Below are 27,376 nucleotides of genomic sequence, written 5' to 3' on the forward strand. Positions count from 1 at the left end.
TGCCCCCAGAGCCCCGCCCGCGAGGCGCCGCGGGGGCGTGGCGCGGAAGTCGGCGCGCGCTCCAGCGGAACGGTTTATTACAGTGAATCCCGTACAGACGAGCCGGGCGGAACCGAGCCCGACCCCACCACGCGGGGGGAGGCCGAGGACGTCCCGCCGCCCACCGGGGGCTGCCAGGCCCAGCCTGAAGGGCCCGGGGAGGCGCGGAGGCCCCACGGCCCCAGCCGAGCCCCGCGGGCGGTCAGACGTAGCCGGGCTTCACCGACAAACGGCGGCAGTTGGGGCAGCCCCGGGTCCCGTTGGTCTGCAGGCACCTGCAACAGGAGAAGGTCGTTTCGGGGGGCGCTCCGTGTCCCGCGGCCGGAGGCTCCCCCAGGGCAGCTTACAGCGCTGCTCCGTGCAGCAACCGCATTGCTCCTCCCGACCCGGGCTAAGAGTTGATCCCTTTCCCACCGCTCCCCGAGAGGCACTTCAGCAAGCGCCTCTGCAAAAGGAGGTTCCTGTCCTGCTGGACACAAAGGCACAGAGCTTTGATCCTAATTTTGGTGTCATTGCGAGGTTGTGTTTTTAAGTGCTTAATTTGCAGAACTAAGTGTTTGGTCACGGTCATGTTTCTTCTAGAAATAAAATGATGGTACAGCTAACTTCGTTCACAGCAGTCGCCCAATAACTGACAACACCTTCTTCACCTCAGTGCAGCTCTAGACAAGAGAGAAAGTGGGGGGAGTCACGGGAAAAATCCAAACTGTCCCTGGGAGTGAAGAACTGATTCCCCAAGAGGCATTAAGTGAAAATCTGTAAAGTGCGCTAAGCATGAAGCGAGGGCAGCGGTGAACAACCACTTAAGAGGAGGGGAGTGGGATGGATATGATGGCTATGTCTCACCCTTCAAGGTCGTGAGATTCTCAGCACTGCAATGGGATCCTGCAGGGCACAGGTAAGTAGGACGAAGACCTGGGAAACAGCATGCATAGGACAGTCCTGCTCTGGCCATCAACAGCTCTTTCCTATGACTAATGTCATGACAAGCATCTTTAGTACTTCCAGCTCATTACTTTAAGTGGAAGAAGTGGGAGCAAGGCAGCGCCTGGAGCTGGTTGTTCTTCTCCCCGATGGACTCTCCACACATGCCACAGTACAGCTCCATCTCCTCCACGCATTCATGGAACTTCACAACATGGTCACGCAATTCTTGCTGCTGCCCCTTTGTGCGATAGATCCTTTCACACAGGCAGTGGAGCTTCAGCAGGCCAAGCTGCATGTGAGGGGAAGAAACATAAGAAAAAGTAACAACAAGGTGAAGAAAGACCCGTAACAGAAGGAGTGGAAACCACTACAGCCCCATCAGCCAGCTGGAGGAACATCAGCACAGAAATCTGCCCGAGGGACAGGATCAGTCAAAAGGACATCAGGTCTTTCAGCCCTTCCTGCCATTAACCTGCTTCTCTATCACAAAAGAGGACACATGCAGATTTGAGGCACTCTGCAGCTCTTTCATCATGATGGTTTTCCTGAGCTATCCATGACATATGCTGCATTTCACTGCCCTTTGCCTCCAAACAGCACACAGTTCAGCTGCTGCTCAGGGCAATAATATTTTTCAAGATGAGACCCCTAATCCTCCAGCTCTCCACTTGTTTAATATCCCATTTTTACTGCTTCCCATTCCCATTTGTTTGTCCCTCTGTGGCTCCTCCCTCACTTTTCAGACTTGCACACTGATGATCATCTGTGCAACTGCCCACAACTAAACTCTTCATCACAAAGCAAGTCCCAAGCATTTGACTGGTTAATAAGCAATAACAAGTCTGGACACTTTAATGCTTGGCTTCTTAAATTGCTTGACAGAAGACTACAGACAGTGCTGAAGAGGAGCTGTAGGATCCTACCTTGTTCCCTAGTCCCTCTGCCAGCTCCTGTGCCTTTTCAATGCTTTCCAGAGCCTGTGAACAGAGAGCATGCATCATCAGTTCTCAGCCTGATATATCAAAACCAGACTTGTATGAATGTTCTACGGGAATTATTAGACATAAAGAGGTACAGAGTAGAATCTGGATAAACAAGTATCCCTGTGATTCTGGAGATGCAAGACAGCTGTCTGGCAGACTTCCCTCCCAAAAGTTCATCCATAAGAAAAGCTTGGTTTCTGAAAGGCTACAAACAATCCCAAGAGCTACATTTCTGTTCCAGCCACACCGTGCAAAGCAGAGGTATGATGTTGGCAGAGGCTGGTGTTCCCAAGCATAGAGAATACGGGCTTATTTAAACTCAGTCACACATGGTCATCAGGTTGGTATGAAGCACACGCAAACCAAGCCTTTTCTCCATCCTACCCTACAGGCTCAACAATCATTGGACAACTCCAATTTCACTTGTGCAAGAGGGGAGGAAAGAGATTAGCACCACCAACACACCATGCTCTTCCATTTTTTCCCTACTGTTCATATATCCACTTTGTCCTACTTACACATGGTGTGATGTGGGAGTGTACTGCTATCCATCTTTTTCAATCTGAAGGAAAGTATTTCGCATAGCAGCTGTTATACCAAGTGAGTCCCTGCTTTACCCTAGATGCCACAGAGTTCCTCATGGTTCTGATCATCAGTTTCTGTTTTCCAGAACTATTGAGATCTGCTTCAGGTTTGTCCAAGGGGAAGAAGAGGTCTCCCTTGTGATGCAGTATTTTTCAGGAGGACCATTGTAAAATTTCTGCCCTATAATTTGGCATTATTGCTATTCTAGAAGAGGACCAGATGAGACAAAATAATGCACTTTGAATGCAGATGGTATTAGACCTGTGGTGGTAGCATCAGCCTAGGATAAGGAACTTGGAGAAGAGGGAAGCAGGAACTGAAGGCTAGCAGGTAGAACATAACTGAGCTGTGCCTAGGAAGAGTGACTGTGTCCTGAAAACCCCTGATTCTTAATCCTGGTCATTAATTTCAAAGTGAAGCATATGAGGTGGGAGAAGGGATGCTGAGAAGTCCAGAGGACAGTTTCTTTTGGAAAGGAATATGGGAGTCCACAAGAGTTTGGGCAAGCAGGCTGTGACAGCTGCCTGGGAGGGTCTCCAATAGCATTGACTACATGCAAATGAAAGGAATGGACTAACTGTCCAAGGAGACCAGAAAGACGGAGGAAGCTAGGACAAGAATAGGGAATCTGCAAGTGGAAAGTTAGCAAATTGCTTCATTACGTAATTGATATTGGGATTAGCAGCATGAGAAATGGCAACTGGGCCTGGCAAGTTGAGGAGAGGGCTTGGGTGAGTATCCAGGGCTGTGACATTTGAGGATGTCAGTTTTGGCACAATGGGCATAAGGTCCCTGACCACCATGGCAGACTTCCCTCTAATGCCTAGAACAGAATACAAGATACATCTATTAATTCTCTTATTTTGTGGGTTTTGGTGAGATTAGGACACTGTGCAAAGCCCTCTCACAGGTGAGAACTGCGTGTGATATCAGAGGGTGGCAATGGCTAGAGGGAGGGCCCGTGGACATAGAGGTTTGATGACCGCCCTGAATATTCTCTTCTGTAGAGGCCTACCTGCTGTGTTGTGTCTCATTCTTTTGAATATGAGATATGAGGCTGGGAAGGAATTGCCCTCGTCAAGGTTTTTAAGTCCACAGTTTCCTCTTCCATTGCAAAAGTAGCATTTACTTACTGAGATTGCAAGGTGCATCTCACTCAACCAATTCCCTGCTGTAGGCAACTCAGATGCTGACAGGAGCTTGAATTTGTCTTTTCTGACAGACAGGTACTTGATTTCCTAATATCTGGGATGCTACATTTGAGTTAAGAGTCTTTGTGTCTCATATGAGTGATTAAGAGTGAACCTTCGTTGTATCTACAGCATCCTGATGTGACAACATGCAGGCCTTCCAGGTTGTTCAGCACTAGTTCAAGGCTGACCTTTGAGCATCTCATTCTGCAGCCCAGTAATGTTCCTGCAGTGCAATCTGCTGTATCTAGTGCTATCTGGATTTTAAGACACATACACTGCCTAAACATTTTCAAAGTAAGTAACTTCACCTCCTTGTACTATATTGACCAGCTGGCTATTCCCAAATGATCTGCTCTCATTTCTCTGTTTCATGTCACAGTTTATACACCTTCAAAACTTCTCTAGGAAACTGATGCCATGTTTGTCTGCAAAGCACACGGTGGAGCTGTAGAGCTGTCTAAACATGATCACCATCACAACAAGCTTAGTCATATAGCTAAGTAGTAGGCAGTGGAATCTATTTCAGAGCATAAGCTGATTGCCTCCAATGGCAGAATTTAGGCTTCCTTCTCTCAGGGCTGGTTTCTCAGTGTAGTGTTTAAAGTCATCAGGAGTGACTAATGAGACAATTCTGTAAGTTAGCAGTCTGACAGTTAGTAACAAATTCCTGGGTGAGAAATTTAACAGATCCTGTTGGTAGGACCAAAGGGTACAAGTCTCTACTGCACTTTGATGTGCCTGTGGTTCAGAAAAAGACTGTATGGTCTAATCTTGTCTACGAAACTTCTGTAGAAACAAGTTTGTAACTGACCTTGTCCAGCTCCTTCCGCATCATCCAGCACTTAGTCATTCCTAGCAGCACCTGGATCAGGCCCAGGCGGTTTCCAATCTCTGTCATGATGCTCATGGAGGAATCATACCGAGGAAAGGCTGTCTGCAGGGGCAGGGAGGAAAACACATGTTTTGCTATGGCCTGCTTTTCACACCCTCTGGCTATCCCCTTTGTCCCTCCTGGCAGGAAAGAGCTGTACCTGCACGTCTTTGCGACTCCGATGGATATCTGCAAAGCACAGCAAACACAGCGCTTGCAGAGGCCGGTCACCGTGCTGCAGTGCAATCTTCATGGACTCCTGAAAGAAATCATCTTTGGTCAGTAAAAGAGCTTGTTCCTGGTTCAGAACAGCAGGGCTGGGACTGCGCATTCCAGCCACTGAAGGGTGAGCTCCAAAGAAATATCAGAGTCCTTTTAAGGCAAGTAAAGTCTTGTTCACATGTCCCCAAACAAGGGCCATTCATAGACCCAAACTTTTGAGGGCCCATGGGCTACTGAGACCACAGCCCTGAGTGGGAGGCAGCAGGAACATCTGGAGTCAAGGGTGAGTGCCCTGGTATCTCTCTTCCTCTCATTTCTGCAGGTAAGATCCCCTTGCAGAGATCTCTGAGAGCTCTGCATCTGCCTGCATCCATACCTCACAGCAGTCCATGGCATCTGCCAAGCGCCCCAGCTTCCGATAGGCCACTGCCATATGATACTGGCTCATTGCACGGTACTTCAAGCTCCAGCCCTTTCCATAATCATTCACCAGCTCAGCTGCTTTACATGGGAAGAATAAGGCTTTCTCGTAGTCCTGTAAGGCAGACAAGCAGACAGACAGCACTTACAGCAAAAATAAAGCAAAAAAAAGATAAAGCCCAACTATTTTTTATTTACTAACACTGCAGCAGCTAGCAGATTTCTGTACACCCTTCAACCCCTGCTGCTCATTTTCCACACGGCCTATTTCACTAGATATTTTCACTGGATATCAAACTGCGGAAGGTGGAATTGCCATACGCTGAATTCATATTGCTCTCTAGGCTCAGGACACTAGGGCAATGACATCGGCAGCTTTATGCTGCAGGAGCCATTTACCTTCCTCTAAATCAAAAGCTGAAAACTTTCTCTGCTCTTACATAATCTCTGCTTTCAACATCCACATGGAGCCCTCATGTTCTCCACATAGTGAGTCAGGATCTCTGAGAGCCTTGTTATCCATCATTGCAGGAAACAGAAACAAAAAAATCATGGCCTCACCAAATCCACAATAAGTAATCATACAATATATTTTCATTTTTAAGCATCTTTCTGCATTAAAAGCATTTTAGAAAGAAATCTTATTTTACAACAAGTACATAAAACTTTTATCTAAATATCTAAACCTATTCACAAGTAAGTTACGTGAGACTACAGAAAGGAAAAAGTATTTGTTGCTGTCTGCAATAGAAGTTTGAACTGGCAGATCACCCCCTCCTCAGTTCCTGCCTGGTTTTGCTTATCTAAATAGCTATTTGCCTGAGATAGTGGTAGTAACAGATAGAGAATCCATGAGTTCTGGCTGCCACCCCTGTGTGCTAACAGAACGTTCTCTGATGTGATCTTTGAAGCAAAGTTTGATCTTTTCAACACATAGGAATATTCACAGCTGTTTCTGCTGTGCTACACAAATGTTACACTAAATCCTCCCATCCTTACTGTGAAAAGAGTGCTCAATGATGATCTCACAGAGAAGAGATTTTAGTTTACAATGCTCTCTCAGTACTTTGCTTCCCATAGTAAAGAAATACGCTGAAATTCACACCACTTCCAATTTTTTCCTGAGTCCATGATGAAACAATCACCCATGTGTCCCTCAGGTTACTGCACCTTTATCTGGGCGTAGAAGTTCCCGAGGCTGCAGCAGACTCGACACTCCAGCATCTTGTCATCGTTGTTGTGTGCGTAGCGTAAGGCTTTCTCAAAGCACTCCAAAGCCTTCTGGAAAATGCTGAGGCCCAGGAAGGCATTGCCCATGCTGAGGCTCACCTGGCCGTTCAGCTGCAGGCTCACAGTCGTACCCTGCATGTTCAGGCACGTCTTACAGTACGAGATTGTTTTCTGGAATTCACAAAGTTTCTCATTGCTGCGAGCCAGGTTTAGGTAGCTCTCTGTAAGGTAATCTGGGTCTTCCAGCTCCCGTGCTGTGTCAATCTGTACTACTGCAAACTTTAAGCAAAAAAGACAGTGTTTATAAAGTATGTAGTTTGTTTAAATACAGCTCAAACACCCACAGTGTAGCACCCTGTACTGGAGAAGTGGCTCATCTCTGAGCCGGGCAGAGAAGACCAGCAGCGCAGGCTGAGAAGCATCATATACATTGAGCAGCTATCAGCGCAGACTGAGAAGCATTGTATACACTAAGCAGTTATCTGGTGGTTTAAAAGGCCTATGAGCAGTCTGAAGAAACCTCTCCCTTTCTCCACAGTCTCTGGGGCAAGGAAGACAAACTAGGCTGGCAGTTAGTGTGAAAAAGCTGTTAAATGGCCCTAAAGAGAAGCAGGTAAAGAAGGAGACATCTGACAATGCAGCTCAGTTTTCTTTCACTCAGTTTAATTTACTGCACTTTCTCTGGAACTCTTATGATATTAAAGTAGTTATTAATAAAAGAAAGTAAGCAAGGTGCTTTGTTCATCAATTTTATACTAACAAATTGCAGTCTTGATGGTTTTTGTTCTATAACCTTCAAGGTTCATTGCATACAGTTCTCTTAAATTATTTGAAGTCTTTTTCTTTTAGACTGCAAACTCTTAGGAGCAGGGACTCTCTTCTGTGTTTTGTGATGATAAATATATATTTAGCAATTTTCTCAGAATGTATTTTCATTAGCAATTAGCAGTTAGGTTTATGGATAACAGTTCCCAAGGGCACCAATTGCTTCTTTTGTATAATGGCAACACATAATAATTTAAGCTACTAGAACATTTTATGTTCTCCACAAAATAATAAAAAAACCCCCAAAAACAACAAACCCAGAACCATAAATTGTGTATGTTTGGGTATATATATTCTCAGTTTCCTTAGCACTTCAGGAAAGCTGCTGTGCGGGCCCAGTAATGTGCATTAGCTCATGCTTCCCCATATTCCCTTATCTTTGTACAAGTTCTTCATTATTTCCTGATTGCCACAGCCTCTTTCCTTGGTGTGAAGTTATTTTTCTCTTCGAAAGAGGATGAGCATCATAACCCTTCTTAAATCACAGTTAATTACATGCCCTTAATTCTGACCCCTTTTCTCCTGTTATTTCTTCTCTCAACGGTTTATTGCTGAAGTTCTCCTTCTGCTATCTTTGATCACTTGTGGTGTAAAATCTCCTTTGACTGAAGCAATTTTTCCTTCCTAATATTGGGAAGGACTAAAATCCTCCTACTCCTGCTTTCTATTGTCTTCTCAGGTAACAAATTAAGGTTAAGGTATATTAAGCCCACTCCTTTGCCTGTTTCTTGTTTTCTGTGAAGCCTTCAGCATTTCTTCAGGTAGCCACATCTTACCTTTTTTGCTTATTTCTTCCCTAATTAGTTGGCTGTTTCTGCCACCACCCAATTCCACACCACTTAGCAGAATTGTTTTTCTTCAAATGATTTCCAAGTGTATCAGTATCCCTCTTTTCTTCTTCATCCTAAGTACTTGGTTTTAAGACGGGGTTTTGACATACATGTGCATGGGTTTACTAGCGAGATGCAGCGCCCCCCCCCATTCTAAACAGAGCAACCAAGTTTTCCAGTGAGATGTGGATGGGTGCTCCCCCTTCACATTTTGTGCTAAATGCTGAATGATTACCAGTCTGATATAAGGCAACCAAAAACATCAGGACAAGAATATAAAGGCCCTTTAGCAAGACCCTATTTCAGGCTGAGATAGTTTCTTAAGACTATTACAACATCCTCTTGCCTTGTCTTCCAGATTCCTGAGTCACCCTCCCAAATGCTGCCTGCTGCTCTCTATATACATCCTGTTACTTCTCAGATCTACACATCAGCTTTTCTTTTTTTTTTTTTTTTTCATTAAATCAAACATGCTCTTGAAATGTAACTTCAGCTTCTTTTTACCACTCTTTCATCAAGCCCCATACCCTTCTTTCTTCTGTGCTGTCCTGACAACTGGGAGCCCCTCTTTGACTTCAACTGTCAGACCCTTTCTGGAACCTGTCTCAATCCCTTGGCCAAAAAAAGCATCCTTTTTCCCTTGTTCCCATCTTAATCAGCCCCCTTGCAAACACATTATTGTAATAAAAAACACTGTAAGATCTATATTAAATATCAAACAGCAGTTGAACAAGATAACAGACATCTCCACAAGAGTGCTGCTTATTCTACAGAATCCATTTGGAGATTTCTTTTTACAATGACATACATGCTGTACACAGCTTTAAGTGGAGCAAAGGTTCTGTTTTCATATCTTTTTCTGAGCCTGATAACATGGTGTGCCTGTATGTGGGCAATAAATCAGGAAAGGTTCCCATGATTAACTGGAAAATCTCAACAACCTGGGAATCCCAAGGGACCAGACCGAAGGAAAAGTAGTATTCTGTGTATCTTGTGGGATGGAGCTATTGGTCACCACAGTGATTATGGCAGTCCACAATATGCACTCAATAGCTGGTATGTTCTACTATATACAAAATATAACCCCCATTTCCCATTCTAATCTCCAGCCACTCTCCATAGTGGGTGCGAAACAATGGCATGCATTCATCTCCAGTTCACCTTACCTTCAGCATATCTTTGTATCTGCCCATCTCTGCATGAGCAGTGATGAGGCAACCCAAAACCCGAAACCTGCCAGCAGGATCCGCAGACTTCTCCAAAACCCTCATCCAGACTCGCAGCGCCTTTTCGGTCTGATTAGACTGGTAAAGATGGAGTCCTTTCTCTATCTGTTGCTTTGTCTGGTCCTGACCCATCTCCCATGCATTAAAAAGCCTCATACACTAACCTCTAAGGGCAGCAAAAAGGAAGCGCACTGAAGAGAACACAGCATAAAATGCCCATTAATAGAGGAAGGCGGGTTGTGTGCTCAGAAGGCTTGGAGCCATACAAGCCCAGCTGTGTCAGGGGGCTGGAGTTGTGGCAATGGCAAGAAGGGGTTGCTCAGCACTGAAGGTAGAATCCCAAAATCCGCTAGGCAAACGTCTTGCTCGCTAGGACTCCATCCATGCATTCGCTTGTCCAATCCCATAAACAAAGAGGAAAAGCACAACAGGGAGAGAAAGAGAAAAATCTCAAGCGACGGGAGTGAAACTCAATCTGAGCAGCCAGCGCTGGTCTCCCCATTGGCTGCAGCTGCGCCTGCCAGTCTGGCTCACGTGGCCCCCAGGAATGCTCGTCAGGCTCCCCAGCTCCCAAGGTCACGGCGAGCCAACTGGCACCCCGACCGCCAGCAGCTTAGAAATACCCCAGGGAGAGACAATGGCTGCAGCCACAGGGATGTCTCGGTTGTCTCTTTCCTCTTTCTGACCATCCCCTTACTACAAGTACTGGGGGTGGTGGGCTAGCCTGGGAGGTGGCAGCCTCAGCTACGATAGTAGCTTTAGGAACAATAGCATGCCTTAAAACATGTACACATGCGCAGTATGATACTTGCAACAATGTGCCTGATACTTCGGCAGGCACAAAATTCAGCATCCCTTTTCACAGGGTTTGCAGCACCTCCTGGATCACGCTGCTTCTGCAAAGAAAAGATTTTAAGACGACCGTACCCCCACTTCCATTTTCCAACTTGTGTCTTTCTCAACCCAGAACTACTTCAAAGTAGCTACTATAATATCAGTGACTTTGTATAATTTCTTAAACTACCTAATTAAATTTCAGTAGTGGTTGCACACACTCCACTTAGTAAAAAATGTAGGATTTGAGTGGAAAATCTTATGAAAAGACAGCAGAAGACAGGAAAATATAAAGGTGGCCGCTCTTTCCAGTGTTGTCTCTCTTTTGAGGACCTCAGCTGGCGATATGGACTGTTTCTGTGGACAAAAGGTCAGCTCTGTCACACATTTGCTGCAAATATGCACCAACTTCTTAATTTCAGGGACAAAAAGCTTACCATCCTGAAAAGCTTTGTTTACGACTGACTATTGCTCACTGCCATCAGATACCTGTGACAGTCCTCCAAGAGTTTTCAACAGAGATTGTCAAAGGCACTGCTGCATCCAGAACTTGATCTTTTACAACAAATTATAATAAAGACCCAAAGCAACAGATTTCTGCACCTTCTGGTTGCGTAAGAGGGTTCTTAGGCCAATTACAACATAGCTTGAACTCTCCTACACACCTTTGAAAAAGTTAGACTGGTTCCTTTAGGACACAAGCTTCATACCCCCATTGATGTGCTGCATTTTTAATTGTCCCAGTCTTGGTTATCTATACATTTACTCTGTCCTTCACAAAAAGAGACACCAAAGTTGGGAGCTGGGGAATGCCTCAGAGAAGTCTATTGCTTTTCAGATACAGAAGCCCCAGGCATCTGTTTTGGGATCCTTTTACAGGCCAAAGCGAATAAATGGTGATTCAGTTTTAACATCAGACCCACCCCCAGAAGCCGGCATGTCTCCAGCTGCCTCCCTACTTCTGTGTGAACTTGGTGGCAGCTCTTCTCCGAGGAAAGGAAAATACCAACAGAATCATCTCATAGGCCACCAGTGGGACCATCCTGGCCTGGGTCATGGCTGCCTAAGGTAACACAAACCCAAGGGAGCCTTCCTGACATAGTATCTCTGAGGAAAGCAGGATACAAAAGAATAATGACCCACAGTCTACCCAAAGGCTTTATATCATAACAGTGATGAATCTTAAAAGATATTCCAACCATAGCTTTATCTAAAATTTCCTCAGAACAGTATTTTTAAAAGAAAAGCATTTTAAATGGTAGAAAAGTCTTGCTACAACCAGACAGATTTTCTTTTGGGAGTGTATGTGGTCTATAATATTTAATTTAGCATTGTTTTCCAGAGTGATAATATGACAGGTGATGTATCAGCATAGACTCTGTGTCCTCTCAAACTCTGGAAGTAGAAGCTGTAGAAAAATCTACAGAAGGCTGAAAAAAAGTAAAGCTCATACACAGCTGGTAATGTGCAAAAATCACTTCAGCAGCACTGTTAAAATTATTATCTATAGATTTTAGGGTTTCCATGAAAGTCTGGTTCGGAATTTAAAAAGTCCCTCCCTGCAGTAATTCTTACGTGTCTCTCTGGAGGTGGGATGGATAAAAGGTACAGGACACTGATCCCCATGGAAAACACTGATAATGGTGAGGCCACTGGATTTCTGGACTTGGAGGAGAGGCCAGGGACAGCAGTCATTGGAGTCTGCTACATAAAAGAATCAAGCCAGGACCCAAGAAGGGGGAAAGCAAAAATCACCTAATTCTTTGCTGGAGGAGACTATTTTGCAAAATTAACTTTCTACAAGTAACCTGCCTGTAACTCATCCTCATGCTTTTGGACCACTGCTCCTCTCAATATTTACTCTCATACCCCAAAAGAATAGGCAAAGTGAGAAGAGGATGCTCTGCAGTCTGACAACACCCATACAACAGGAGGGAAATGATGTGGCCTGCATTTTGTTGATCACACTGTACTTCCTTGCTTTTGAGTTCTCCTATTAAACAATGCTCATTAGCCTCTTAAGAATCAACTCACAACTCACCTACTGAGATTAAAACTTATCCTAGTAAAATAAGGGCTAGACCAATCAAGCTCAAATTGGTAATTTTCAAAACACAGAAACATACTCTGATATGGAACATACCACTCTGAGCCCAACATGGCTGCCTAAATAAGGCAGGGTAAATGGGTAGAATCACCAAGATACTGACTACCTGCGCTGCTTCGAGAAAGTATTGACAGTCATTATCAGCCTGGGGCTCAGGATGGCTCTAGTTTATACAAGATTCAGGTATGGCTTCTACAGTCCAGCATCCAGTTTCTTCTCGGAACTGCAAATAAGTAAGCCTGCAAGGTGCATGGGAACTCCAAATCAGGGACTCCCACCTGTGATGCCGTGGAGCTATACACGTAGTGTAGCTAATCACGCAGTCACTTCTTCAGAGTGACCACTCTGAGCTGCTTGTCCTCCTCCCCATCGCTCTTCATAACGCATCCCCTGTGATTCCTGGCCATATGAAGACAGCAGAACATGGCTCGTGAAGTCACGAAGATGGGAGACTGCAGTCAAAACAAGTAGTGAAAGGCGGAGGCGGATGTGACAGGAAAAAATTTCTCCTAACATATTCAATGTCAGGACTTAATCTACAGGTTTGTGTATTTCGTGTTGATAAATGTAACAACTCATGTGAGATGCTGATTATTTTCAGAGATTAATAGACTGGCTCTTATTTGTAGTTTAATTGTCTACTAATTGGTGGTGGCCTTTTCAGTTAAAGAAAAAAACCTTCAAAAAATAAAAAAAGCGACCTATCCAGCAGGATCTAGTTCTGTAAGAAGCAAATGACATAAGCTTTAATTGCCTAAGAAAAGGCTAGTCAACTTTGTGCACAAGCAGGAACCTTCCACCCCACCTAAACAACCCCTTTTTTGGTGTTGATTGTTTCTCTCCATCCTTCACCTCAGACGTATCTGAACTGAAATATCTCCAGTTCCCTTCTCAACAGCTGCAAATTAACTGCAGGGATCCCACCACACTCTGCAACAGGTGGCTCAGCGCCTCCCTTGGCCATTGGTGCGCTGCAGGGCAAGGAATGCAGCCCTGAATCCTCACGCTAGTGAGTGCTCTCAGATTCAGTCATGTAGGAAGCAATGGGGTGAAACAGAGTATGCCAGATAACAGAGGGAAAGGACAAGGAGGAGAAACACAGCTGCCCTGAAAATCCTTGCAGCCTCTGAGATGCAAGACAGCAGAAGGAAGGAGTAACATTACTGAATTTTAGGAGCTTTCAGAAACGTAGCAAAGTCATGGCCATTGTGGTACTTTCCTTCTGAGAGAGGCAGTTAGACTTGTGGCAAGTTTCTAAATGAATTATACTTTGCCTTTACCCAATGTGTATATGTATATTTTTTTACAACTCATTTTATTTCAAATGATTAACATCTCTTAGTTCTAAAAGCAAAGCAGGTAACTTTCACTTGTCACAAAACCTGAGCTAGTAAGTAATCCCAACCCATTTGGGGTTTTCCTGTGCAGTATTTCCAGGACCAGGAGTACTGGGGACTGCAGATACCTTCAAGTTGCAGATCGAGGGCAGGCTCAGCAAGCTTGGCCGTGTTCCTGGATGGGGGAAGGAGGCAGTGGCGGGTATGGGGCTCGTAGGAGCAGTATGAGCTGGGGCTTAACTAATCCCACACACCACCAGGCAGACGTGCTGTTCCTGCGTACCTCAACTCTGGTGTTACGCCTTGAAACACCACGAAGTGCAGTGCACGGACAGGCAAGTGGCTACACAGCACCAGTTCTGTGAGGCTGGACGTGCCAACACCTCCCCCCCCGCAGTGTATCTCATACTTGCATAATCTAGAATTCTCAGTTTTTCTGTATCTAATGTCTAAAGAGGACCTGACTGCTCAGTGATGCAAACTGGAGGCTAAACAACCAAAAAACCTTTTCCATTTCTACTCGAAGTAGCTCATCTACAGAGAGGTAAAAATCCAGGGCTATAGTGTACATCCAGAAGAAGTGGTATTGGGCCACGGAAACTTTTGTGGCTCACAGCTAAGAAACTGTGCTCTCATCTCCCCACACTTGGACGCCAAACGAACCTGAAGTTTAAGACACAAATACAACACACAAGGACTCTTCTCAAACAGTTTAATAGCAAATAAACAAAGGAAGGTACCACACTTGGCATATACAAAATGACTTGTTGTTGGTGTGTCTGTGCAATTAAAACAGCTTTAAGTTGCCCTTTGGGACAAAAAAGAAAAAAACACACACACAAAAGGAAGAAAATTCCTTTAACACATACTCGCTTGTTCCAAACTTGTAACAAATCTTTTCATTTTTCAATCCACTACACAAACTCTGCGATCAGATCAGAAAAGCAACACGTGCTTCTCTGCTTTTTAAACCATTAAAGTAAAATCCGTAATTCTCTACAGAGTACAACACAATTTCACACAAAAAGACATTTTGTTTTGCAAATCAAAACAAGAGAAAAAGGAACAGCTCAAACAAGGTAAAGAAAAGCATTTCTACGACTGAACCACGACTTCGAGTTGATTAAATCCCATTACTGCAGAACAGACTCTACATTTGGTCATAGTGGCAATTTGTTTTCTCATCACATTGTGAATCACTTTACATTGTTTTCTAGTAGAAAAGGCAAAAAACTGTACAAAACCCCTAGTGTTAAATACAATGTTTGTACCAATAAAAAAGCCCACAGGTTTGTCTCCAAAATGTAAATTTTCTTTTTAAATTATTCACAAAAAGCAGCCAAAAATCAGAAAGGCAGCTGCTGCTCCACTGTCTCAAATCCATTAAAACCACCACAGAACAATTAAAACAACCAAAGGAAGAAAAGGAAAGAAGAAAGGAAAGAAACATCCAACGTTTGGCATTTTGGTTTTCTTCAGATATTTGTCCACAGGTTTCCCCAAAGTTCCATATGGAACCAAATGCACATGTACAGAAACGTATTGGCAGTTACTCAATACACTGCAGGGTATCGGTGCTCCCACTGACACGCAGCCCTGTGCATTCAGACTGTGGGACTAACAGCAGCCAGCCCACAACCCTATCTCCCAAAAAACCCGTCTCTGTCCTTCTTCCACCCAGCCTCACGCTTCACTCCCAGGTATATGTACCATTTCCAAACATGGTCTGTCTTATAAGCAGATTAAGGACTGTCTACACGAGTCTACCAATATTTATCAAGAATGTAGTATCCTCAGCCAACTCCAAAGTAGGATAGAAAAAAAATCCTTTTGCATCTTTGCATTACCCCAAACACTGGAGAAAAGTAAGATTTCTGGATCAAACACGATTTGCTTTCTCAGCAAAACGCCTTCTGGGATTTAATTCCACATTATTTGTTACTGTTAAGATACCTACACTAGCTTGCTTCTCCTTCTGACTGAAACTTCATCACAGCACACACTCTTCAGGTGCCTTCATCTAGAGCAGGGTTGTCAAACTCATTTTCACCAGGGCCCACATCAGCCTGGTGGTTGCCTTTAAAGGGCCGAATGTAATTTTAGGACTGTATAAATGTAGGAGGAGTTATATTTATACGGTCCTAAAATTACCTTCGGCCCTTTCCAGGCAACCGCCAGGCTGATGCAGCCTCCAGTGAAAATGAGTTTGACACCCCTGATCTAGAAGCTACATCCCAGTTTCTACCTGTGCAGATGGTACATAGGGTAGGGGGAAGCCTGCCACCCAGAAAGCAGTAACCTGTTCGAGTTCATTCTGCAAGCTAGAAAAACTGCTTAGCTCATTACCCAATTAAAAACTAAACAAAAACTAAAAAATCTCCGTAGAGATTCCCCAGCTAAGGCCCTTGAGAAGAGAGCTGGGGATGGTACCCTGTTCAGGTAACAGCTTCAGAGGCTGTTGTATTGTGCTTGTCACTTGGGAAAAGAGCCAGCAGTTGTAGGATCAGGGTTACAAATGCTTTCTCTGGGATATTTCAAACACTTTATTTCAAGAGCTAACCTCGATCCTCCAGGATCCTGCCACCAAGGTCTGACTGATGGTATTAAACTGGGGCTGGACTTCACAAACATTTACCCTGAATTACACAAAATGCTCATAAAGAGCGTTTCAAAGGAGCCCTAGCTTCACATAACTTTGGAAAGAGAAATAACTGTGAAGTTCCCCCACCTTCCTGCTCCCCAGCTATCCCCTTCCACCAAAACTTCCAGTACAGGAACAGTGCAACCGAGGCCCCTGGGAGCCTCTGACAGCACTGGAGATGGAGGCAAGGTCCAGGTGCTCTGTCAGGCAGACAGTCTAAGTGCACAGGTAGATGCCCTCAGGTGGCTTCTGATCAGATATTTGTCACACCAAAACCACCAATTTAAAAGATACCTTTGAAACTCATTAAATTGCTCAGTTTTTGCACAAACTATAGAAAACAGAGAGGTGAAGGTGATATATACGAGGGTGTGAAGAAAACAGCAGGGAACATGCAAAACATTTCTGGGCACTATCTTAGTCTGAAAGATTAAAACAAAAACATCACATTTTGCTGAGGAGATTGTAGTTACAAAAAAACCAAACATGCTAGGGCTTAACAAAATACAACATCAACTATGATCAAATTTTCACTGCAGACTGATAATCACACAGGGAAGCAGGGGAAAAAATAAAAATAATAATAATTAAAAAAAAAAAATCAATAAATGCCAGGGCAAAAAATGTAGCTACAATCAGAAGAAAATGTAGTTCAAGTGTTTTCTGCTGATGCCACTCAAGTCACAAGTTTGAACTCATAAAAACATATGCTGTCTCCTCAAGCATAGAAACCAGATCAGCAAAATGTGACTAGGAAGTCTCCTGAAAGATTGAGTCACACCACATAATTGACTTTTTCTTCAAAACTGTGTTTTTGAAACTAAGCACACAGAAAAAACTAAGCCTAGAAAGTGATTGGCTGTATGTTCACAGAAATACAAATACTCCACAAGGTATGCTAGCAAGGCTGCTCTGAAGACAATTACAAAGAACCAGATTCACAAAATCAAGTGGTTATCTTACGAAGGTCTAGAAAAATAGAAATTCTTTTATATTCAAATGCAAGTTTAAATATTCCCCTTCAGCAGTCTTTCTAGCAAAACCAATTTGGCAGCACAGAAAAAAAAAAAAAAGAAAAAAAAAAAGAAAGAAACAAACGTAATAAAAATACACATCAGCATCAAAGGTCAACACAAGGTCAAAGGTGAGAGTTCAAGCATCAGAGAAGCTGAAGAGACAAGGATTTGGACGATGTACTTGAACGCCACATCGACATGCTTTAGGCACAACGATGAACAAACGGCAGGAATCTAGAAAAAAAAACAAACCAGAAAGAGGGAGACCCACTGAGTTACACAGAGCAGTACATCCAAACACGGAGAGAGAGAACAAGAATGGGCACTGTACAATGAGATCTCCTGGGGAAGGGAGTTGACAGGGAAGGGCAGCACATGCCAACGATGGACAAGTAAAAGTCAAAGTACATGAAGGACACCAAGTAAACATCAGACTGCCAGAAACCAAATGGAAGCAGAGGCCTGGATTTCCCTCTCACCACCCAGTCCATGGAACACTTCACAGGCCAGTGACACATTGGTTAGCATGCATTCACCTCACCCTGTGCCCGTGTCTTCACTGGCTCTGTTGAGGAGAAGAACAGAGCAAGCTCCCTCCCCAGGAGACCAACTCCAAACAATAGGGCTCCCAGGCTGACACTCGCCCACAGAGACTGAGACCATGAGACAAGACAGAGGGCACAAGTGATTCACAGGTGGTTTGACAGCTGAGACTTTTCTTGCATTCTAACATGGGAAGTTCTTAGGCACTGGTAGCCCAGGAAATCCATGTTCTTTCCTTCAGCTACAGTCCCTTCTCATTCCCTAGGAGCCCATGGAACTGGGGGTGGGTGATTTGGAACAGGGGGAAAAAAAAAAAAGATTATATAAGACAAATAAGTGGAACCAAAAACTCCACACATTAGAGAAGAATTCCTTAAGACTTGACTGCAAGTTAAGACTTGTCCTAGCTGAGCACTTTTCATACCATTAGACCTGCACAGGGACTTTCCCAGCCTTCTATATAAACAACTCCCAGCTCCCTGACTTCGTGAGGAGGGGATTCTGGGCTCTGAGAAGCTCTACAGTCACTGTTGCCAGTTTGATGAGTAGAAAAAATACGTTTCCAGAAGCTTTCTTAGAAGAGTTTATAAATAAAATAATTCTTATATTAAGTGATACGAATACCTTTGTTTCCTCTCCTCAGCTTGTAAGCTGCAAGAGACAACATTTTGGGAGGAACATGGGAGGTAGGGGAGAGAGGAAACAAGTTTTTTCTTTCTCTTCCTCCCCCCCGTCTCCCCACCCCCAGCTCCCGTTTATCTCCTGTTTGTGGCCTTATTCTTCAGCACATCTCAAAGCTGCTGGTTAGAGAATAGAGCAAGGTGAAACTTGCATATTATCTTACAGCATTTATAGCACATCTGAGAATAGCAAGTGTTGCATTCTAGTTCCAAAGCAACAAGCAGCATGTTGTTCACTAAACCTGCAACACTCCACTTACTAAAACGGCTGAGATTAATCTGCTCTTCATACTTTCCAAATTCAGGGAAAGGACCCAGTAGGGAGTTTAAACCAACTCCAGCAAACAGAGTACAATGGAACTCTTGCAGTTACTTCTGTAGTTCTAGAAATACTCTAGATAGTTTGTGGATAGCTGTACGGTTTCAGTCCTAAACCAGAAAGGCAAATTCATCATGAACTAAGGCATGAGAAACAAGAGGCATGAAATGAAGTGACATCTAAGTATGCACCACAGAATTCTCTGCGTGATTTTTTTTCTTTAGAAATTTTTCAAATATTTCACTCAGAAATTTTGAGGGGAAAGACTCAGTTTCATTAAAGCCCTGAGGAATGACTGGCCTACAAAAGCAAAGCCATGAGATGCTGGACAAGAACTTAATGACTGGGGGAAAGTTATTCCAGTTTATCCTTGTTTTATTCTCACAACTGTGATAATGCTGTCTTTTGTGGTTTATATTTTGTGGGAGGTATGCTCAGGGACATATAACATCCCTATGTTTAAATGTCTGCAACCAGAAGCTCTCAAAGCATTTTACATGTTCATAGTTGCATGCTTCATTTGCAATTTGCTTTATCCAAGTTGCTTCTAGACATTTCCAAATGAAATAGGTACAATTTCATTCTGCTTGGCTGTTCTTCCCTAACTTACAACCATTAACAAGAAGAAACACTTCAGCTAATTCTATCATGCAAGCAGAATCTATCATGCTATGTTAACTTCAGTACTCAGATGAAAAGCTTTTTCCTATTTTCTAAGGTGCCTATTTTCCAGACAGTAGTGCCCACAGCAAGTAAACTGCCTCACCATTAAAGTATGAACAGATATTCACCATCATTGTCTCAGATAATTTTGAAAAATTCCAATTCTCATTCTGTTTAGGGTAATAATTTAATTGCTATATATCAAAGGCATTTTCTAATAATGCAAGCTTTGTAGTACTGCAAGAAAAAATATAAACTACGAGGAGATATCCTCTTTTGGACTGTTGATTGTCTAGGGGACTGAAGAATCCATTATTTCATTTACCACTGTACTTAATAATAAGCAGCATCATACTAAGCCTTCAGCTGTTCATAATACTTTCATATTTTGGCACATCTAGTAAAACCAAATATCTTCTGAGAAAAAAAAATTAAAAAAAAAAATAATCTATCAAGTAGACCACTTCCATCTCGGTTCTAAAAATAGGTAAGTAATTCCTGGTGGCACATGTAACATGGAATTCCATTTCATTGGAAATCGTACTAACTTTTGTTGTAGAAAATGTAGATTCTTTGGTTTATGAGGATACAGAATACTTTATCCATGTGGCTACTTAATCTAATCTTTCTGCTTTATTTGAACTCACACATCCAGGAAATAAAGCATTTGACACTGATTTAATTTGCTTGAATAGGAGCATGACAGGAATTAAAAATGAATTTTAAAAGCCCCAAGTCCCCAAAACCCCAGACTTTCCTACCAGTAAGGAAGAAAATTGGCTTCAGACTGGAAGGCAAGAAGAGCCTAAATCTTTAGAGTCCACAGCAGCCACCAGACACAGAAATGTTGACTTTATCTGATCAGTTCTGTCATCAGAAAAAAAATCTGCCCAAGTCACAAACCTGATACATTTATTAACTTTGGCAACATATACATTGATACACCAAGAAAGGGAAATGTGAAACAAATACACAAAAAGGGCAACATCTTCAGCTGGTGAAAATTGATGCAGCTCTACTGAGGAGAGCAGAACTGCATTGATTCAAACCACCTGAGGATCACATCTTTTAAAATTTAACCTGCATAGATTCTTAAATTTCTTTTTCTTTTTTTTTTTGGCAATACTTATAGTTATGCCAGTAAGGCACAAGAGCTAGCCCAAGTTAGGTGTGTTCAGGTGATTATGTCTGGCAGGAGTCACTGATCAAACTAAGCCACAGTATAAGCTGGTGAATCTCCCTCCTAAAGTCAGCAGAGGAGTGGCACCTATTTGCAACAATGGCAAGCTTGATCCATAAGTTACAGTACTGAGGACACACTACGGGACGCAGAAGCTAAAATATCTAATTTGGGGCAACTGAAATGACTAATAGAGAGGTCAGAGCATCAGGTTACAAAGAAACAGGACAAAGGTCTCAGATAGTACAGTGGGTAGGGTGCAAAGAAGGTAAGAGTGACTGTAGAGACCCCAGAGCACAGTGCTCTCCTCCACTGGTTCACAGCATTCGTCTTCCCCATTTAGCAGTTGTTGGGCTGCAAACAGGCCACTGAAAATCAGTAGTTTCAATCATGCACATCATTATGTGTGTAAAACAATCACATTCAGGATTCTACAAAACCCTGGCCTTTTTTTCCAGTGAAATAATTTAGGTGATAAATATTCTCCACCCTGGAGCGGTATAAAACTTCTATAAAAATAGAAACAACATTCTTGGTTACAGCAGGTTGCACTTGGAGCAGTTGCTCCTGTGTGATTTTCTTATTTTTTTTCTTTTTTCTTTTTTTAATTTTTTTTGAAAAGTATAATATTTATATATATATAAAAAAATCCCATTATAACCCTGGAGGCCTTCACACTCCAATACTCTTTTTCTCAGAAAACCAGGACACATCTTTCCCATCGTGCAGAATTCAAGTGTACATGGTTCACTTAAGTGTACGTTTAAGTTTCTAGAGAGATTGAAATAATTAACACAGAAGGGTACCACATGCCGGCATAACTGGGAAGTTTGGCAATCTGGCCTTTGAACCTTTGCCACCACAGAATTGTTTGAATAATACTGATAGATTTACCTGTCTGCCATTAATATAGACATACTGGCATAAACGGTTTGATTTTCAAATTAAGAATGGAAAGGGCTCTTGGATGCTACAGGTCAGGTCTTGCACTTCTGAGGTTTGAGATCCCAGGGGACCCAGTCCCTGGGAATGCCCAACATTCTCAACAGATCACTGCACCCATACTCTGAACCGATCTCAGTTCGATGGGTTCAGTGCTCCTCCTGCTGGAGCAGAACAGGAAGTCCCAACCCTATGTCTGACCCACACACCCATTATTTAGCAGCTGGGACCCAAATTGCCCTGTTAGCTGGTGCCTCGGAAAACAGCATCACGAACCAGGAATACAAAAGAAACACAAAAACAAACAAGGAGAAAATATGAGGTAAATGGAACTTCTGTTAAAGATGCACAGAAATTGTAAACTTCCTCTTGTGACAGAGGTGGATTTTGGTGGTTATTACAAATGGGACTCTGATTTCTTAAAACAACTCAGGCCAGAGTGTCAAAAATCCCTTGAGCCCCCTAAAACCAGTGTATAACAAAGGCCCTTAGCAACGCACTAGCAATTTCACAAGTGTGCAGAAAAAGTGTGTGTTCATTGAAGGGGTGTGTTCCATTTTCCTTCAATATAGAAGATAACAGCTAGTACCAAAAGGCAGAATAAGACTGAATGGCTCAATGTTCTGCTCTGGTTCCACAGCTCCTGTGTTACCCTGTTTTGCACTGGTACACACCTCCCTAAAGGAAAACTGCAGTATAAAGGAATACCTAATCAAATCACTACACAAATTGTTTTGTGTTTTGTTTTTTCTTTAAACCCCCCCAGGAAGTTATTGCAACAGAGTTAAGACTAAGAAATCAAATCCTATGAGAACATGTATGAAACAGGAGCCCCAAGAGCTGTGTTAGAGTAACTCTGGGCTTTGTATCTCAGTTTAACAGTCATTTTAATAGTGAAAAAAACAGTGTTTACATTATGCTTATCAGAATGAATTCAAATTAATACTCTGCAAAAAGGACATTATTCCACAGAAATGGGGAATGTGATGAACTGTTAAGAAAAATTGTCAAAATATTCTGCAGGCATGAAAAGTTTCGTGTTTCCAGCCGCAGATGCATTCATTAGACTAAGCTGTCTTGCTCTATACCCTTCTACAAAACCTAGAAAAAATACACGGGATAAGTCTTCTTAAATATGGAGAAACTCACTGCATCTCATTAATATTCAACTGTAAATGGACAGTGAAATTTTCTGGGCAGGGACATTATTTAATAATTTCATAAAGTGCTGTGTACATTCACAGTGCTATATAAACACCACTTTATATACAGCAAATAAAATCACTGCAGTTTTCCTTTGGCTTGTTAATGTGTTCACCCTTCTAGCCTGTCTCCTGCTTTAGAGATGATTTACTAAATCCCCACCATGGCATACAGCTAAATAAATTTCAAAGAGTGGATAGGGCATGACAAAGGCTACATGGAGTTGGTTCTTTGCTCGCCCAAACTTGGATGGACTCAGTTCTCATTCCCCATCTCTGTTTTCATCAGTTGTTCTGTGTTATTTCTGCTTTCCTTTCTCCTCTCCCCCATGGCGGTGTGGTGTCAGTTCTGCTTCCCCTTCTCCTCTCTACCCGAAGGCAGTGTGGTGTCAGTTCCTGCTGCTCCCTTTAACCTTCCCTCCCCACCCCCAAGGAGCTGGCATTGGTCCTTCTCAACACACACTGGTTACAAACACAGCAAACTTCAAATAAGGGAAAAGAAAAAGAGAACCTCAGCGATATGGCACCTAAATTCCAAAGTAAAACACTGGAAACAAAAGCACAAACTTGTCCTCCATCCAAAGCGGGATTCTCAGCAGAGGCTGCAGCCAAATCTTCAGGGGAAGATGTGCCAGATAGAAGGCATGGATCAGCTTCCAGGACTGTAAAAACACAGCCTTAGGGCTTCGAATCACTAAGTGCGCTCCTCTCCAACTTACCAGAAGATCCTTCTCACTCCAGTCCCGGAGGGGAGGGGCGCTCAGTATGGCTTGCTGTCATTCTTAGAGCGCTTGAGCTGTACTTTCAGACGCTTCATGCCAATCTGAAAGCCGTTCATTGACTGAATGGCAGCCTGTGCAGAGACAGGATTGTCGTAACTTACAAAACCTGAAGAAAAGGAAAATACATAATTACGCCATGCCACAGCCATCCAGAACAGCTACCCGCAATTGGAAATGCAGGTGCTCACAAGGTAAGAGAGCCTTGCATGAAATGCCATTTTCAGAAGCTCACAACTCTTTTAGATGCTTCACTAAAACTTCTTACTAATAGCCCTCAGACAAAAGCATTGCTTTCTGACACATGGAACTTTGGCCAACAGACACACAAAGCTCAGGAAATTAAAATAACATTTTCTATTATTCCAACAAAAATGACTACTGCTGTTTGTTTTATAAGAACTCATACCTGGGAGAAAACAAAACCTGGAAGGTGTTAATTGCTATATGAAAACTCATGAAACACACAAGACTGGAATCATCCTCTTGGCATTATGGGAGCAGACTTGTTTGGAGAGAAGTAGCTGTCAAGGCAGCGTGGCACTTGTACCACTTTAGGTTTCTCTCTGATTAAAAGTTGTATATCATTCCAGAGAAAGAGCATCCTCAAAACAAACTTCTCCAAGGTTTTGATGGAACCTATTTTAAATAACTCCAGTCAATGACTGCTATCACTACCTGGGGAGATCATTCCATGTGCAGATGTTACAGCCTGATGCTGAGCATATTTTTATGTTCACACAAAGCATCAGATTGTTCATATCTTTTGGCTAAAATACTAAAAAATACAGGGTATCATATAGGCACAAAGCTATCACAAGCACAGAGAAAGGCTCACCTCTCGTACTCCATCACCAGAAATCCTCATCTATCAAAACAGTCACACGAGAGCTTACAGCACTATAAAAACGCTACAACTGCTTGCATTGGGGTTTCAAAGTGAGGAAAATAAAACCACTAATCTTGCAGTCCACATGCGCAGTCTCCTACTACACAAGCTAAGGAAGAATACATTCTTTGCTATTTTTGCCTCACAGACTATAGCAGTTAACTGAAAATAATCTGATAGCATAGCAACAGTAGCATGACAGGTTGATTTACAGTTTTAGGATACACTTCCCAGCCTGATATGCCTCCCATCTAAACACACAATAAGCAGAACAAAATTAGCATAACAAATGCAACCAAAGTTAAGTAGTAAATAACAGATGAAATGGTTTTACTGTTACAGAGTTTTCAAGAATTACGATGAAGCTTTAAAACTGCCTTTACAGCATTTACAGAACATCAGAGTCAAATGCCCCTGTACTATACGGTAGCCATAATAATTATGAAAATATTCATAGAAATAATAATGACAATGTAGTAAGTAGTGTATACAGCAATGCAAACAATTAGTGAAAAGACAGAAAGGGGGAAGAGAAGGAACTATACCATGAGTACAGTCTACAAATACAAACCACAGTGAATTATCCAGGGCTGTAACAGTAAAATTAGGCATAATAGTACAAAATCAGGAAAGGCAAGAAGTCACAATGAAAATTAGGAAAACAGAGTTCATTGCTGGAAGAGTTCCCATTTATTTATTTATTTTTAGGGATATAAAGAAGGAGTCACTAGCATATACTCATTAATTTTTAGGGACACAGAGAAAGAGTCACTGCTTGACTTAAATGCTAGACCAGACAATATGCTGGAAAAGAGATTACCATAAAGAAGCCACCTCTCTACAGGTAATGATTAGACCCAACGTACCAAAACACTTGCTTAGATTGGTCTGCTTGTCAATGAAAACCTTAGCAGAGACAACATTTCCAAATGGCATGAACATCTGCAGCAGATCCTGATCCCCGAACTCCTGGGGGAGATGGTAGATAAACAGATTGGCTCCCTCTGGACCTTCAAACAACAAGTAGGAACATAAATTCAGAAAGAGCATGGATAACGTAGGCCCACACTTCACAAAAAAACATGAAAGAGCCATTCAAGCCTAATTTTCTAGATAAAACAATGAAACTGCTGTTTGCACTTCTGCAGAGTACTTGATTCCAGAAAAAAATCAGCATGACTGTTTGCTGGGACTGATCATTCAAACAATTCTAGCTCTTTCTCACCATTTTTTGCTTGCCATTTCCACATTGTGCAAAACCTGGTTCACAGATCTTTGCTGCAATGAAAGCTGAACAGTGAGTTTGAGCCCCAGATGCTCACCAAAACAAAAATGGCTATGTAAAGCTTGCAGCCCAAAGAAACTAAGTAAATCTCAAAACAAAATACAAGCAATTGCATAACTTGTAATCTGACAGATTCTTTGCTAAGTATCATCCTACATTCTGCTGAAAATTTACTCCTACATTCTTCATACTTTACACTGCACATTAAATTGATTCTGAATCTGAGTGAAGAGATTGGCATTAAGTAGCTGTGGGAAGAGGTGAAGGACCAAGAAAACAAAATTAACAAAACCACAACTGATTCTCCAGCTGTCGGATGTATTGGGCTGCAGACTCATACTCCCTGTCCTCTGAGAAAATAGAGGAGTGTGATTACTAAGCGTTTAAGACTAGACAAATCCTGAGAGAAACCTCCTGTATAAAAACTACTTTGGACAGCCCTTAAGAGGGACACCTCACAGGTTTCTCCTTATCTTCAGTAGATTTAGGATTCTAAAAAATGCTGCCAAATAAAAGTTCTGCAGATAAGGTAGCTGCAAAGGCTGAGGTTGCAATTTTGAAAACCCCTTTCTCAAGTTCTTTCTACAACTTTCTGCCTACCTTCTTTTTGACTTCCTGCTGCACCAATACTCTGCTGTGTTAAGAGACTCTGGTTATAGAGTGTGGGCAATGCAGCAGCAGCATATTGCTGGATTCCAGAATAAGCCTGTGTGAGGGCTTCCATTGTGCTACCTGTCCCATTTGAGAGACCACCACTGCCAAGTCCTCCATTTAAGGCTGCCATTCCTGTGTAAGAAAGAGGAAATAAACACGAGTGAGTACTTCCACTGAGCCACATCAATTATCTCTCAAATACTCTGCACTGTTACAAAAAGCAGGGAGCAGGCTGCCCCACCACTTGTCCCAAACTCGCACAGCCTGAGGAACGATGATCAGCTACTCCCCAACCCACCAGACCACATCACTTACCTGCTAAAGAGCTAACGTTGAGGCCTGCTGTAGCCCCTGCCAGTGTCTGCAGTGCTCCAAGAGAAGCCATTGGATTAACAGAGGAGCTGCTACTGGAGCTAGGTGAGGAACCTGCTATTAAAATAAAATAATTAACTTCAAGCAATATTTTTTTTTGGTCCTGATAATTCAACTTCTTCATTAAGTTATTTCTGTGGAAAAGGCTAGTAAGGAACAGATCAAGACAACACAGTCTACTTAATGTTAAAAATAAAAAATTCCAAACCCACACAACTTGATTGCTCATACTGCTTCTACCTTCTAATCCCCTCCTACATTTTTGAGAATCTTCTAGTTCATCATAACGTCTACTCTTTGTAGCAATAATATTTTCATTAAGTGTAAGATACCTAAGACTTGGGCAATATATGAATGTTTGCCAAAATTTGTAACTCAGCATGAGGTGACCGGCACTGATGCCTGTTTCCTGCTGACTAAAGTGAGTAAGAATTGCTTCATATTAATATCTACCCTTGAAACATCACACAAGGTGAGAGACCTGAAACACAGACACTAGCAACATCCAAGAAAGCTCCAGTCAAGCTGAACATCTGGTTTTCCTATACTGCCAGAAGAGGAACAGCAGATGCCCAGATTATT

General features: G+C 42.7%; 2 protein-coding genes across 34 annotated transcripts in view; both read right to left on the reverse strand.

Annotated features, from left to right (window-relative positions):
* Positions 1 to 49: 49 nt before the first annotated feature.
* RAPSN (receptor associated protein of the synapse) lies at positions 50 to 12,703 on the reverse strand. 4 transcript variants are annotated; one of them, XM_065066042.1, is made up of 9 exons: positions 9,292 to 12,703; positions 6,411 to 6,749; positions 5,197 to 5,355; positions 4,759 to 4,857; positions 4,539 to 4,661; positions 1,890 to 1,943; positions 1,056 to 1,255; positions 886 to 954; positions 50 to 314 (listed from the first exon to the last, which is right to left on the reverse strand). In XM_065066042.1, exons 1-8 carry the CDS (start codon positions 9,505 to 9,507, stop codon positions 906 to 908), a joined length of 1,239 nt encoding a protein of 412 aa, XP_064922114.1. In that variant the 5' UTR covers positions 9,508 to 12,703; the 3' UTR covers positions 50 to 314; positions 886 to 905. The 4 variants fall into 4 exon arrangements, with proteins under 4 accessions (XP_064922114.1, XP_064922115.1, XP_005502217.1 ...); XM_065066043.1 differs by lacking the exon at positions 886 to 954 and having other exon boundaries at positions 9,516 to 12,702; XM_005502160.4 differs by lacking the exon at positions 886 to 954 and having other exon boundaries at positions 9,292 to 12,701.
* CELF1 (CUGBP Elav-like family member 1) overlaps positions 6,731 to 27,376 on the reverse strand; it is a 69,569-nt gene continuing 48,923 nt past the window's right edge. For 10 of the 30 annotated variants that reach the window (XM_065066006.1, XM_065066001.1, XM_065066003.1 and 7 more), the window contains 4 exons: positions 26,738 to 26,848; positions 26,369 to 26,554; positions 25,350 to 25,493; positions 14,328 to 23,703 (listed from right to left, as the gene is read on the reverse strand). In XM_065066006.1, coding sequence (XP_064922078.1) covers positions 23,576 to 23,703; positions 25,350 to 25,493; positions 26,369 to 26,554; positions 26,738 to 26,848 — 569 coding nt within the window. In that variant the 3' untranslated portion in view covers positions 14,328 to 23,575. Of the gene's footprint in view, positions 6,750 to 12,728; positions 12,745 to 14,327; positions 23,704 to 25,349; positions 25,494 to 26,368; positions 26,555 to 26,737; positions 26,852 to 27,376 lie in introns of those variants that run through there. The other 20 variants (XM_065066016.1, XM_065066005.1, XM_065066000.1 and 17 more) reach the window with 5 other exon arrangements.

The sequence above is a fragment of the Columba livia genome, chromosome 5 (assembly GCF_036013475.1).
Source record: "Columba livia isolate bColLiv1 breed racing homer chromosome 5, bColLiv1.pat.W.v2, whole genome shotgun sequence".
In the NCBI taxonomy this organism is placed as follows: Eukaryota; Metazoa; Chordata; class Aves; order Columbiformes; family Columbidae; genus Columba; species Columba livia.

Coding starts and splice junctions, on each gene's coding strand:
- RAPSN (XM_005502160.4), bottom strand. CDS start 9,507: ATGAGGCTTTTTAATGCATGGGAGATGGGTCAGGACCAGACAAAGCAA. Junction 6,750..9,291: donor GATACAAAGATATGCTGAAG/GTAAGGTGAACT, acceptor TTTTGCTTAAAG/TTTGCAGTAGTACAGATTGA. Junction 4,858..5,196: donor ATGCCATGGACTGCTGTGAG/GTATGGATGCAG, acceptor GATTTCTTTCAG/GAGTCCATGAAGATTGCACT.